General features: G+C 39.9%; 1 protein-coding gene across 1 annotated transcript in view; it reads right to left on the bottom strand.

The window, feature by feature from the left end:
- The window catches only part of mcf2a (MCF.2 cell line derived transforming sequence a), a 106,163-nt gene that overhangs the window by 66,468 nt on the left and 24,342 nt on the right, over positions 1-15,353 (bottom strand). Inside the window, exons 3-5 of the mRNA XM_062044326.1 lie at positions 13,107-13,175; positions 12,922-13,036; positions 4,144-4,234 (exon numbers count right to left, since the gene is read on the bottom strand). Coding sequence (XP_061900310.1) covers positions 4,144-4,234; positions 12,922-13,036; positions 13,107-13,175 — 275 coding nt within the window. The remainder of the gene's footprint in view (positions 1-4,143; positions 4,235-12,921; positions 13,037-13,106; positions 13,176-15,353) is intronic.

The raw sequence follows: 15,353 nt of genomic DNA, 5'->3' as shown, positions 1-15,353 counted from the left end.
GTGGTCTTCTGTCCTCTGTTGTCCTCTGTGTTTTTTTTAATACATTTTGATGTCTATTTTACTGTTTTAATTGGTTTTACCCTTTAAAATCGTTTTAAATCATATTTATTTTTTATATTGTTTTTGTATTGGTTTTCTATTCATTTATTGTTTGTTTTTATTCAGTCATTGGTGTAGCATAATATTGTTTTTAATATTGTTTTTAACATGGCTGTGCAGCACTTTGGAAACATTCTTGTTGTGCAAATGTGCTATATAAATAAAGTGGATTGGATTGGATTGATTGATAATCCATGTCAATGACTTCTGTGTTGCTACTAAGATAGTTTTGCTTAATGGTGGACATTTTTTTCAAGCACACGTTGCTTGTAAGTCCCTCACAGATGTGGTGGTGAATTTAGGATTGCAAAATTCCGGGAATATTCAAAGTTAGAAACTTTCCATGGGAATTAACGGGAATATATGGGAATTAACGGGAATAAACATTGAATGCAACATGCTAGATCTTGCAGCATGATTATTAGCTAAAACAACCGGATTTCATGCAAATTCAGTATAATTTCAACCCTGCACTGTGCATTCCTCCATCACATGTGCAGTGCATTCTTCCATCACATGCCCAGATAATTCCCAGCATGCTACTCACTACAGCAGGGCTATTGAGGCCACACAAGTAGGCTGACCATACGTCCTCTTTTCCCCGGACATGTCCTCTTTTGCGGGGGTGTCCGGGCGGGGTTTCTTGAATGCCTCAAATGTCCGGCATTTTGAATTAGGGTTGCGTGTATTTTCAATGTACGTCCAGGGTTAAGTTAAGAAGGAGTTAAACAAAACAAACTGTGAAGGTGCGCACGCAGAAACATTCGTGAGGGAGGGCCAGAGACACAGAGCGAGAGAGCTAGTGAGTGGAGACAGACATGAAAACAAGAAAAGCCGAAAAGTAAATGCAACTTCACGGATGATTTGCGGAAAAAGTATTCGTGTTTTGGTCCTGGCTGTGACACATGGAAAGCAGAATGCACTGTGTGCAAAGCAGGAACGTACAGCATGTATCTGTGGCAAATAAAGGGGCCAAAGATCTACAAGCCCATATCGACACTACAAAGCACAAAACAGCTGTGCAGGGCGAGAGCTCGTCTGCTGTTTTTAAAAAAAAATGTAATTAACTTGCTTTGAGGCATTATTTATGTTTAGATTATATACAAGAGGTTATTTTGAATATTTCTACCTCTGCACTTTTTTTCCAAAACTGTGAATGTTACAGAATATAAGTGTGACTTATTTCAGTCAAGCAGTGTTGGCGTTAACGCACTTTTTGTGTCTTTTTAACGCATTGAAATCAGAAAGGACGCAATTTTTTTAATTTTTTTTACCATTTGCGGCCCACAGCTAATGTTTTAAAGGCCCACGGCACATTCTAAAAATACTATTAAAATAAACAAAAACATATCAAAGGTGAAATAAAAAAGCTTACAGGTGAAATGTCATTTAGAAAGAGTTGCAATGTTGACTAATAAAACAAAAATGTTTTTTTTTCTTTCAAACTGTCATTGCTCAAAACATAATAATAATAATCAAAATCAATGTCATTATGAATTATTGACCTATCCAAGGTTCCGATTACTTCACATCAAATATTCCACTAAGAAAAATATTTTTGGTGGAAGATTTTGCATATTTTGTGTGTTTGACAAAAAAGGGCGGAAAACAAACAAACAAAAAACACAACATAAAAAAACTAAAACATTTTGAAATGAGATATAGATGTGAAGTTGATGTAGACTCCAGAGATTTAAGCGTTAAATATAAAATGTATGTATGCCCTGGCACACCATTATCATCATTTCATGACCCAAGCAAAACACTTTTTACACTTTTATACTGAAATAAATACACTTACAACTTATTCAATAAAAACATAGAAAAAACTACCAGCAGCGGTAAAGTTCAGATCCATGAAGGAAAGAAGAAAGTGAAAGAATGTTTATAACTGAATACATTTACATATGCATACACATTTGTTTTCTTTTGTATTATTTTTTTAATGAATTAAGTAACGTTTATGACAACCTTTTTCCAAAACACAACATAGAATGTGAGATATAACCGGATAATGCATACATTTGTCATTTATTTTCAAAACGCTTACAAAAAAGTGGTACCCCAAAAATTTACTGTGGCACCCCATTTTTATGACTGTTAACATACGAGAAAAAATGCTTTATTTAAATAAATAAATATATTACTTATAAAGCAAGTTTGAGTATCATTGGCAAATTTTCACCTAGTCCCGGCCTTGGCGTGCTGCCCGCCTTGGCACGCATATATGTGTCCTCTTTTTGGGATTTCAGAATATGGCCAGCCTACACACTAGTATTTGAGCCCAAGGACTTCATCCAGTCAGGTAAGTGTTGATGATATTACTGGGGTAAATATATTTGATCTATGGTATTTAAGTTGAATAGAGGTGTAATTGCTTGTTACTGTATGACTGTAGGCTATTCCAGCAGACTTCCACTCAAGCTAGCTAGCTGTTCCTGTACTTGTTAAATGATTTTGGGGCCAATGTCTCTAGCTAGCTAGGCTTAAGTACCACCACAGTCTCATAATGAACCGAGAACTTGAATACACCTCACGGTGATGCTTGGACACGTCATCAGTGATAAACCCGGGGTCATAGGGTGTTTCGGGTCTTTAATCATCAGACACCCTCGCCCGGGCGACCCAGCCGGGGGTGATCAGACCCCGGCCTGTGTCCAAGTAGCGCACCACGGATCCCCCCTACGGATTCACAGCCACCGGGAGGCCTTTTCTGCGGCCTCTAGGATGTTCTTGGTGGCTTTTCTTGACTGCAGTCCTCTAATGCCAAGGATTCTGAACACACGCTGTAGTTCCAGCAGACTTCCACTCAAGCTAGCTAGCTGTTCCTGTACTTGTTAAATGATTTTGGGGCCAATGTCTCTAGCTAGTTAGGCTTATGTACCACCACAGTCTCATAATGAACCGAAAATATTTCTCCGTTAGCCGTGATGCTAATTTTCTCCATGTTAAATCCCATTCATTTATGCTAACAACGTTAGCGATCCAAATGTACCTTTTTTTGTGATCTGTAAAGTTCAACTAGCTGTTCTGTTGTCATACAAGAATGTAGGTTATAGTTTGATTTAGCATGCTGATTGACTGTTCATTTATTCATCTAGCCTATTTCTATTCATTTGTTTATCAGTAAAATATTTTTAAAGACTACACCAATTGTTTAGCTGACTATTTATGTCTGTGTGTGGCATTGCATTAGTGTTTTACAAGAATAAATAAATACAAAGAGAATAATGCCACGTACACCATCTGATGTGTGGAGACATTTCACCCCAACCAATGTAGGCGGAAAGGCGGTGTACTTTTGCAAATACTGTGCCAAGAGCTACGTCAAAAATGGCACAAAGATGTAGCAGCATATAGACAAGTGCCCAATAATATATCATTATTGTAATTCCCCATTCATTCCCATATATTCCCATTAATTCCCATATATTCCCATTGATTCCCATATATTCCCATTAATTCCAATATATTCCCATTAATTCCCATAGATTCCCATTAATTCCAATATATTCCCATTAATTCCAATATATTCCCATTAATTCCCATATATTCCCATTGATTCACATATATTACCATTAATTCCAATATATTCCCATTAATTCCCATATATTCCCATTGATTCCCATATATTCCCATTAATTCCAATATATTCCCATTAATTCCCATATATTCCCATTAATTCCCATATATTCCCATTAATTCCAATATATTCCCATTAATTCCCATATATTCCCATTAATTCCCATATATTCCCATTAATTTCAATATATTCCCATTAATTCCCATATATTCCCATTAATTCCCATATATTCCCATTAATTCCAATGGACGGTGTCCAACTTTGAATAATCAAAAAATGGTCAATATTTCCAAACTTCCCGAGCTTAACTTCCCATGGTAAATTTCCTGGAAAGTTTCCGGAAATTTACCGGAAACTTTCCACCCCTTTGCAAGCCTACTCCTTACACATGTAGAGCACATGCAGTCATAAGTGTACACCTTCAACAACACAAACTGCAAGTAGAATAAAACACAACTCACTGCTATTCTGGCCAGTGCATTCTTGATAGAAGCCCACGTGTCAAGTCTGCGGTCCAAAATGACGATAAACTTGACCCCTGGTTGTCTGGTTCTGTGGAGAAAATTGTGGTTAGGAGCAAGTGCTGACGTTGCATAAGGGGCAAGGACTACAGTGCCCCACCACACCCACTAAACGGCTGCTTTATTAGTGTGTAATGAAGCATTGGCTTACTGCCAGCTCTCCCTGTCCTTTCTCCGCCACTGAGGCACAAATTCATCAAGGAAGTAGACAACATGTTTTCTGAGAGTTCTGCCTAGCAACAAGAGTCTGAGCTATCATATTGATATGTTGCCACATGCATGCACTGCAAAAACTGAAATCTAAGTAAGATTAAATATCTAAAATAAGGGTGATATTTGCTTATTTTTTGTCTGATAAGATAATTTTTCTCACTAAACAGATTTTATGTTAGAGTGTTTTACTTGTTTTAAGTGTTTTGGTCCTATATGAGCTCAGTAAGATTTACAGCTTGTAGCTGAGATTTGTTGACCTATATTGAGTAAAACATGCTTGAAACTAGAATATCAACTGTTGCAAAGCTGTGTCATCAACACTCACATGTATAAAACTACTTATTTAAAGTAATAATTTCTTATTTCAAGCATGAAAAAAAAAATCGAGCGCATATCATTATGTCAAGATAATGGCACTAGCAATTACTAAATTTAAGAATATTTTTCAACATATTGAGCAAAAAGGTCTATTTTTTTTCTACCAAGAAAAATGCACTTGTAATTAGTGAGAATATACTTATTTAAAGGTATTTTTGGGTTCATTGAGGTTAGCTAATTTTACTTGTTTTGGAAAGTCTTGACAAGCCAAATTTTCTTGTTCTATTGGCAGACAATTTTGCTTAGTTCAAATAAAATACCCCTCATTTTTGTATTTTTTTTTTCTTGTTTTTGAACACTGACTTTTTGCAGTGTGTGGAAGTTGTATTTCTCCAGTAGGAAATCAGAACAAGGGTCAAGTTGTCCCCATCATCAAATCTATGTTTGCCAATATTTACCAAGACCTATTTACCTAGAATATTTACGAAGACCTCAATGAAAAATAAAACCTATGGACCCAGATTTCCCTCGCCTGGACGCGGGTCACCGGGGCCCCCCTCTGGAGCCAGGCCCGGAGGTGGGGCACGATGGCGAGCGCCTGGTGGCCGGGCCTGGCCCCATGGGGCCCGGCCGGGCACAGCCCGAAGAGGCAACGTGGGTTCCCCCTCCAATGGGCTCACCACCCATAGCAGGGGTCATAGAGGTCGGGTGCGATGTGAGCTGGGCGGCAGCCGAAGGCAGGGCACTTGGCGGTCCGATCCTCGGCTACAGAAGCTAGCTCTTGGGACGTGGAACGTCACCTCGCTGGGGGGGAAGGAGCCTGAGCTAGTGCGCGAGGTGGAGAAGTTCCGACTAGACATAGTCGGACTCACTTCGACGCACAGCAAGGGCTCTGGAACCAGTTCTCTCGAGAGGGGCTGGACTCTCTTCTACTCTGGCGTTGCCGGCAGTGAGAGGCGACGGGCTGGGGTGGCAATTCTTGTTGCCCCCCGGCTCAGAGCCTGCATGTTGGAGTTCAACCCGGTGGACGAGAGGGTAGCTTCCCTCCGCCTTCGGGTGGGGGAACGGGTCCTGACTGTGGTTTGCGCTTACGGGCCAAACCGCAGCTCAGAGTACCCACCCTTTTTGGATTCACTCGAGGGAGTACTTGAGAGTGCTCCCCCGGGTGATTCCCTCGTTCTACTGGGGGACTTCAATGCTCATGTTGGCAGCGACAGTGAAACCTGGAGAGGCGTGATTGGGAAGAATGGCTGCCCGGATCTGAACCCGAGCGGTGTTTTGTTATTGGGCTTTTGTGCCTATCACAGATTGTCCATAACAAACACCATGTTCAAACATAAGGGTGTCCATATGTGCACTTGGCACCAGGACACCCTAGGCCGCAGTTCCATGATCGACTTTGTAGTTGTGTCGTCGGATTTGCGGCCTCATGTTTTGGACACTCGGGTGAAGAGAGGGGCGGAGCTTTCTACCGATCACCACCTGGTGGTGAGTTGGCTGCGATGGTGGGGGAGGATGCCGGACAGACCTGGCAGGCCCAAACGCATTGTGAGGGTTTGCTGGGAACGTCTGGCAGAGTCTCCTGTCAGAGAGAGTTTCAATTCCCACCTCCGGAAGAACTTTGAACATGTCACGAGGGAGGTGCTGGACATTGAGTCCGAATGGACCATGTTCCGCACCTCTATTGTTGAGGCGGCTGATTGGAGCTGTGGCCGCAAGGTAGTTGGTGCCTGTCGTGGCGGTAATCCTAGAACCCGTTGGTGGACACCGGCGGTGAGGGATGCCGTCAAGTTGAAGAAGGAGTCCTATCGGGTTCTTTTGGCTCATAGGACTCCTGAGGCAGCGGACAGGTACCGACAGGCCAAGCGGTGTGCGGCTTCGGCGGTCGCGGAGGCAAAAACTCGGACATGGGAGGAGTTCGGGGAAGCCATGGAAAACGACTTCCGGACGGCTTCGAAGCGATTCTGGACCACCATCCGCCGGCTCAGGAAGGGGAAGCAGTGCACTATCAACACCGTGTATGGTGAGGATGGTGTTCTGCTGACCTCGACTGCGGATGTTGTGGATCGGTGGAGGGAATACTTCGAAGACCTCCTCAATCCCACCAACACGTCTTCCTATGAGGAAGTAGTGCCTGGGGAATCTGTGGTGGGCTCTCCTATTTCTGGGGCTGAGGTTGCTGAGGTAGTTAAAAAGCTCCTCGGTGGCAAGGCCCCGGGGGTGGATGAGATCCGCCCAGAGTTCCTTAAGGCCCTGGATGCTGTGGGGCTGTCTTGGTTGACAAGACTCTGCAGCATCGCGTGGACATCGGGGGCGGTACCTCTGGATTGGCAGACCGGGGTGGTGGTTCCTCTCTTTAAGAAGGGGAACCGGAGGGTGTGTTCTAACTATCGAGGGATCACACTCCTCAGCCTTCCCGGTAAGGTCTATTCAGGTGTGCTGGAGAGGAGGCTACGCCGGATAGTCAAACCTCGGATTCAGGAGGAACAGTGTGGTTTTCGTCCTGGTCGTGGAACTGTGGACCAGCTCTATACTCTCGGCAGGGTCCTTGAGGGTGCATGGGAGTTTGCCCAACCAGTCTACATGTGTTTTGTGGACTTGGAGAAGGCATTCGACCGTGTCCCTCGGGAAGTCCTGTGGGGAGTGCTCAGAGAGTATGGGGTATCGGACTGTCTGATTGTGGCGGTCCGCTCCCTGTATGATCAGTGCCAGAGTTTTGTCCGCATTGCCGGCAGTAAGTCGGACACGTTTCCAGTGAGAGTTGGACTCCGCCAAGGCTGCCCTTTGTCACCGATTCTGTTCATAACTTTTATGGACAGAATTTCTAGGCGCAGTCAAGGCGTTGAGGGGATCTGGTTTGGTGGCTGCAGGATTAGGTCTCTGCTTTTTGCAGATGATGTGGTCCTGATGGCTTCATCTGGCCAGGATCTTCAGCTCTCGCTGGATTGGTTCGCAGCTGAGTGTGAAGCGACTGGGATGAGAATCAGCACCTCCAAGTCCGAATCCATGGTTCTCGCCCGGACAAGGGTGAAGTGCCATCTCCGGGTTGCGGAGGAGACCCTGCCCCAAGTGGAGGAGTTCAAGTACCTCGGAGTCTTGTTCACGAGTGAGGGAAGAGTGGATCATGAGATCGACAGGCGGATCGGTGCGGCGTCTTCAGTAATGCGGACGCTGTATCGATCCGTTGTGGTGAAGAAGGAGCTGAGCCGGAAGGCAAAGCTCTCAATTTACCGGTCGATCTACGTTCCCATCCTCACCTATGGTCATGAGCTTTGGGTTATGACCAAAAGGACAAGATCACGGGTACAAGCGGCCGAAATGAGTTTCCTCCGCCGGGTGGCGGGGCTCTCCCTTAGAGATAGGGTGAGAAGCTCTGCCATCCAGGGGGAGCTCAAAGTAAAGCCGCTGCTCCTCCACATCGAGAGGAGCCAGAAGAGGTGGTTCGGGCATCTGGTCAGGATGCCACCCGAACGCCTCTCTAGGGAGGTGTTTAGGGCACGTCCGACCGGTAGGAGGCCACGGGGAAGACCCAGGACACGTTGGGAAGACTATGTCTCCCGGCTGGCCTGGGAACGCCTCGGGATCCCCCGGGAGGAGCTGGACGAAGTGGCTGGGGAGAGGGAAGTCTGGGCTTCCCTGCTTAAGCTGCTGCCCCCGCGACCCGACCTCGGATAAGCGGAAGAAGATGGATGGATGGATGGATGGAACACGTAAAGAGGGAAAAAAATACAGTCTTAACTTTAGCAAAAAAAATAACTAAATAGCTTTTTTTGTTTGTCTTTAACTTTACGGTTTGATTTTATTGTTGCTAATCAAATTTGACCCACCACCCTGACCCCAAATGTCTTGTTATTAATAATAAGTATAATAACACTTTTTATTTAGAAGCGCTTTTCTAAAAATTCGAAGACACTTTGCAATAAGCAATACAAGTAGAAATAATTAGAGATGTCCGATAATGGCTTTTTTGCCGATATTCCAATATTGTCCAACTCTTAATTACCGATTCCGATATATACAGTCATGGAATTAACACATTATTATGCCTAATTTTGTTGTGATGCCCCGCTGGATGGATTAAACAATAGGACAAGGTTTTCCCAAAATAAATCAACTCAAGTTATGGAAAAAAATGCCAACATGGCACTGCCATATTTATTATTGAAGTCACAAAGTGCATTATTTTTTTGAACATGCCTCAAAACAGCAGCTTGGAATTTGGGACATGCTCTCCCTGAGAGAGCATGAGGAGGTTGAGTTGGGGGTGGCGGGGGTTAGGGGGTAGCGAGGGGTGTATATTGTAGCGTCCCGGAAGAGTTAGTGCTGCAAGGGGTTCTGGGTATTTGTTCTGTTGTGTTTATGTTGTGTTACGGTGCGGATGTTCTCCCGAAATGTGTTTGTCATTCTTGTTTGGTGTGGGTTCACAGTGTGGCGCATATTTGTAACAGTGTTAAAGTTGTTTATACGGCTACCCTCAGTGTGACCTGTATGGCTGTTGACCAAGTATGCATGGCATTCACTTGTGTGTGTGAAAAGCCGTAGATATTATTTGATTGGGCCAGCACGCAAAGAAAGTGCCTTAAAGGTTTATTGGCGCTCTGTACTTCTCCCTACGTCCGTGTACCACTCCGTACAGCAGCGTTTTAAAAAGTCATACATTTTACTTTTTGAAACCGATACCGATAATTTCCGATATTACATTTTAAAGCATTTATCGACCGATAATATTGTCAGTCCGATATTATCGGACATCTCTGGAAATAATCAAATACAAAAAAAGTAATGAATTAAACAGGAAACGACGAGACATTAAATAAAGTAAAAACATGACAAATTAAAAGTTTAGTATTTACAAACTTGAAATAAAACTCCAATAAAAATTAAGTTTGAAAAAAACTAAAATAAATACATTTTGATAAAAAACCTGGGTTTTGGCATGAGTCTTGAAGGTGGACAGGTAGATATAATATGGAAAATATGAACTTTGTGCATCTAAATTGAGCTAGTGAGGAGGACCTGAACAACTGCATAGAGTAATAAAGTAAAGATGGTCAGCCTTGTCATTTTCTAATTACTCTTTTTCTGGGGGAAGGGCGTCACTATATCACTATCACACAAAAGTTAGAATTTTGCCTTGAATATAATATGAAAGCTTGACAAGAAAAAATATATAAATGTGTAAATACATACAGTACAGGCCAAAAGTTTGGACACAGCTTCTCATTCAATGAGTTTTCTTTATTTTCATGACTATTTACATTGTAGATTGTCACATTGAAACTATGAATGAACACATGTGGAGTTATGTACTTAACAAAAAAAGGTGAAATAACTGAAAACATGTTGTATATTCTAGTTTCTTCAAAATAGCCACCCTTTGCTCTGAAGCAAAGCAGTAATCAGAGCAAAGGGTGGCTATTTTGAAGAAACTAGAATATAAAACATGTTTTCAGTTATTTCACCTTTTTTTGTTAAGTACATAACTCCACATGTGTTCATTCATAGTTTTGATGTGAATAGTCATGAAAATAAAGAAAATGCATTGACTAAGAAGGTGTGTCCAAACTTTTGGCACATATATATATATACATATATATATATATGTATATATATGTATATATACTGTATATATATATATATGTATATATATATATATATATATATATATATATATATATATATATATATATATATATATATATATATATATATATATATATATATATATATATATATATATATATATATATACACACACACACATATATATTTATATATATATATACAGTGTATATATATACATACACACACACACAAATATTTATATATATATATATATATATATACAAAATGGAGGTAGAAAGCAGACTTAACACCTTTTTCACCAGCATAGCCACAACTCTAGTTAACAAGCTGTCCCACCACTCTGGTCGCTTTGGTGTAGAACACATTAAAGCCTTCTACAGAAAGCTAGGAGTATCCAACAACGATTTCAAATTAGAAATGGTCTCAGCTGACGAGGTGCTTAAAAAATTGAGCGTGCTCCACCTAAACAAGGCCACCGGCCTTGACAATATCCCCTCCAGATTCCTCAGGGACTCTGCCACCACCATTGTCCCAATCATCACACACATAATAAACCTCTTAATTACACAAGGCCAAGTACCAAAAGATTTCAAGATAGCAAGAGTAACTCCCCTTTTTAAAAAGGAAGCAAATTGGAACCTGGCAACTACCGACCTGTTTCTATTCTCAGTTCCATTTCGAAAGTAATGGAAAATATAGTTTATGAACAGGTCGATAGTTACCTTGCCACTAAAAAACTCATGTACAAAACCGCAATAAAAGAACACCTCCAGGCAACTGCAACCCTAAACTAACACCCTCCCCCTTCCACATCCCCGGATTGTAAATAATCAAATGTATATACTTGTTCTTATGCTTTCTGATGTCTCTCTCTCTATGTCCACTACCTGCTGTACATATCCTACCAAGTCAGTCGTATAGTGTTTCAATGTCCATTTCTCTGATGGTGCAATTGTTGATGACCCCCCCCCCCCCTCCACATCCCGGATTGTAAATAATGTATAATGTAAATAATTCAATATATATACTCTGATGATTAACTTGTGTGATGACTGTATTATGATGATAGTATATATTTGTACCATGAATTGATTAACGTGGACCCCGACTTAAACAAGTTGAAAAACTTATTCGGGTGTTACCATTTAGTGGTCAATTGTACGGAATATGTACTGTACTGTGCAATCTACTAATAAAAGTCTCAATATGTATATATATATATATATATATCCATCATCCAGCCATCCATTTTTTACCGCTTGTCCCTTATATATATATATATATATATATATATATATATATATATATATATATATATATCCATCATCCAGCCATCCATTTTGTACCGCTTGTCCCTTATATATATATATATATATATATATATATATATATATATATATATATATATATATATATATATATATATATATATATATATATATATATATATATATATATATATATATAAAAATATATATATATATATATATATATATATATATATATATATATATATATATATATATATATATATATATATATATATATATATATATATATATATATATATATATATATATATATATATATATATATATATATATATATATATATATATATATATATATATAAATATATGTATATATACATACATGTGTTAGGTCAGGAAAAAACACGGAGGCTAATTCATCCCTACAAGCCTGTTTTGCAGTTTTCCTTGCTCTTCAGGGGAGATTTTTTTCTTCTCTGAAGAGCAGGGAAACCTGCGAAACAGGCTTGTAGGGATGAAATTGCCTCCGTGTTTTTTCCTGACCGAACGAATATTGAGCTATATTTAGATTAAATAAATATATATATATATATATATATATATATATATATATATATATATATATATATATATATATATATATATATATATATATATGTGTGTGTGTATATATCTGTATATATATATATATATATATATATATATATATATATATATATATATATATATATGTATATATATATATATATATATATATATATATATATATATATATATATATATATATATATATATATATATATATATACCTCAGTAATTGCTGCCACATGTATAGGGTTAAATAAACTCTGCTTCTTCTTACTCATTTTCAGACCTTTTGAATTGTGCAAATGTAAACATGTCCCTTTGTTGGGCTGGTTCAAAATAAACTAATAAACGACTGATTTGAAGCCAAAATGAAGCCAAATGACACACTGAACTGAACTGAAGGTGCCATGAAATATGTTTTTTTTTTCTCCAAAATTCCAATTAAATTCTAAATTGTAGCACCTCAGGCTGCCTGATGTCAGAGGTGGCAGTGTTGTACGCGTTATTTGAAGAAGCACAATACAACAGCGGAGCTCGTGTGGGACAGGAATCAAAGTGTGTGTTGTGTAGACTGGAGAACTACATGACACTATCGCTGACATCAGCAGGACTCCATGTCCATCCAGGCCAGGCTGTGCTCAGAATCCAAAGACCACTATTTGGCGCACTGCAGTGACGGTGACGTGAGCACACCTGCACACACACACACACACACACGCACACACACACACACACACACACACCTGGGGATGAGTGTGAGGTACGTGAAGACTTTGGCCAAGGCCTCCTCTGGGATGTCCCTGAAAGCAGAGCATTGTGGGAGAGTGATGATGACGCTGGAGTCTTCTCCACGACCACCTAGAGATAAAACACATGAAAACCCTCCATTGCTTTAGCGGAGTTCACACACACACTTCTAGGCGCTCACCTGACAGGTACGCAACCTGCTTCTCTATGTAGCCACCAACCTCCTTCATGCTCATAGGAACAGTCACCTCTGCAACACAAGAGCAAAATATCACGCTGAATAAATGATGTATTTCAACCTCAGGGCACAAGAGGACTTTTTCAGAAAAGAAAAAAAAAATTTTTTTATAGGCTATTTTGACACTTTTAAGGCTTTTTTTAATCAAATGACGTCACAGTTTCCTATTTGCATAATATGAAGTGATTAATGATTTAAACCTGCCACATCAAAAGGTCAAAATATAAAATGGAAATAACAGGTTTAATATGTTGGTTTAGGACAGACCTGGGCAAAATACGGCCCGTCGGACGTTCTACATCATTTTTTAAGACCTTTAACATCAAAACTGTCGCCGCCATTATGATGTGCAGTGTTGTTTTTAAATGACCGGAAGTCTTGAACTATAGAAAGTATTTCAACGGTTGAAATCTGCGCTTTTGAGTGTTATAGGAGTTATTACGGTAATCTACGTCACAGCAGCTCAGACCAGGGACAAAGCAGAGTGGGCGGGGTTTGTTTTCAGAGCAGCCATGTGTCAGGAACATATTTTTACAATAAATGTCTGCATAAAAGTGATTATATATCATATTGTAGGTGTTTATTACCCTTGTTTGTTTGTTACATTTTTGTTGTGTTTTGCTTGATTGTAAAAGATACACAACTATCGAGGCGCTAGTCTGAGAAGTAAAAGAGGAGCGATGTTCACACGTTGTTAATATTCAGGGTTTTATTGCTCATAGTTAATATTGTAAATCTCACTTTCTTTATTTTCATGTACATTTTGGGTGTCCCATTCAGTAAAAAACTGTCAAATTCCATTCCGTTTTTTTTTTTAGGTGGTCTGTCATAATTTTTTTAGAACTCTATCCGACATTGTGACCACTTAAAATGATGTGGTGGGCCAATTTAGAGGACATGATGGACCACCTTAAATGATGTGACGGACCACTTAAAATGAAGTGGTGGGCCAATTTAAAGGACATGATCGACCACCTTAAATGATGTGACAGACCACTTAAAATGATGTGGTGGTCCACTTTAAATGACAAAGTGGCTCAAATTAAATGATGAGACAGACCACTTAAAATGAAGTGGCGGGCCTAATTAAAGGACATGATTGACCACATTAAATGACGTGACAGACCACTTAAAATGAAGTGGTGGGCCACTTTAGAGGACATGATGGACCACCTTAAATGATGTGACGGACCACTTAAAATGAAGTGGTGGGGCACTATAAAGGACATGATGGACCACCTTAAATGATGTGACGGACCACTTAAAATGAAGTGGTGGGCCAATTTAAATGACAAAGTGTCTCAAATTAAACGACGTGACAGACCACTTAAAATGATATGGTGGGCCAAATTAAAGGACATGATGGACCACCTTAAATGATGTGACGGACCACTTAAAATGAAGTGGTGGGTCAACTTAAATGACAAAGTGTCTCAAATTAAACGACGTGACAGACCACTTAAAATGATATGGTGGGCCATTTTAAAGGGGCCATTTTAAAGGACATGATCGACCATATTAAATGACGTGACAGACCACTTAAAATGAAGTGGTGGGCCACTTTAAAGGACATGATCGACCACCTTGAATGATGTGACGGACCACTTTAAAATGAAGTGGTGGGCCACTTTAGAGGACATGATCGACCACCTTAAATGATGTGACAGACCACTTAAAATTATGTGGTGGGCCAATTTAAATGACAAATTGGCTCAAATTCAACGATGTGACGGACCACTTAAAATTATATGGTGGGCAAAATTAAAGGACATGATCGACCACATTAAGTGACGTGAAAGACCACATAAAATCAAGTGGTGGTCCACTTTAAAGGACATGATCAACCACCTTAAATGATGTGACAGCCCACTTAAAATGATGTGGTGGGCCAAATTAAATGACAAAGTGTCTCAAATTAAACGATGTGACAGACCACTTAAAATGATATGGTGGGCCACTTTAAAGGACATGATCGACCACGTTAAATGACGTGAAAGACCACTTAAAATAATGTGGTGGGCCATTTTAAAGTACATGATCGACCATATTAAATGATGCGACAGACCACTTAAAATGAAGTGGTGGGCCAATTTTGAAGGACATGATCGACCACCTTAACTGACAACTTAAAATGAAGTGGTGGTCCACTTTAAAGGACATGATCGACCACCTTAAATGATGTGACGGACA

Source organism: Entelurus aequoreus, linkage group LG04 (assembly GCF_033978785.1).
Source record: "Entelurus aequoreus isolate RoL-2023_Sb linkage group LG04, RoL_Eaeq_v1.1, whole genome shotgun sequence".
NCBI lineage: Eukaryota > Metazoa > Chordata > Actinopteri > Syngnathiformes > Syngnathidae > Entelurus > Entelurus aequoreus.
This window is presented reverse-complemented; position numbering and strand designations above follow the sequence as displayed.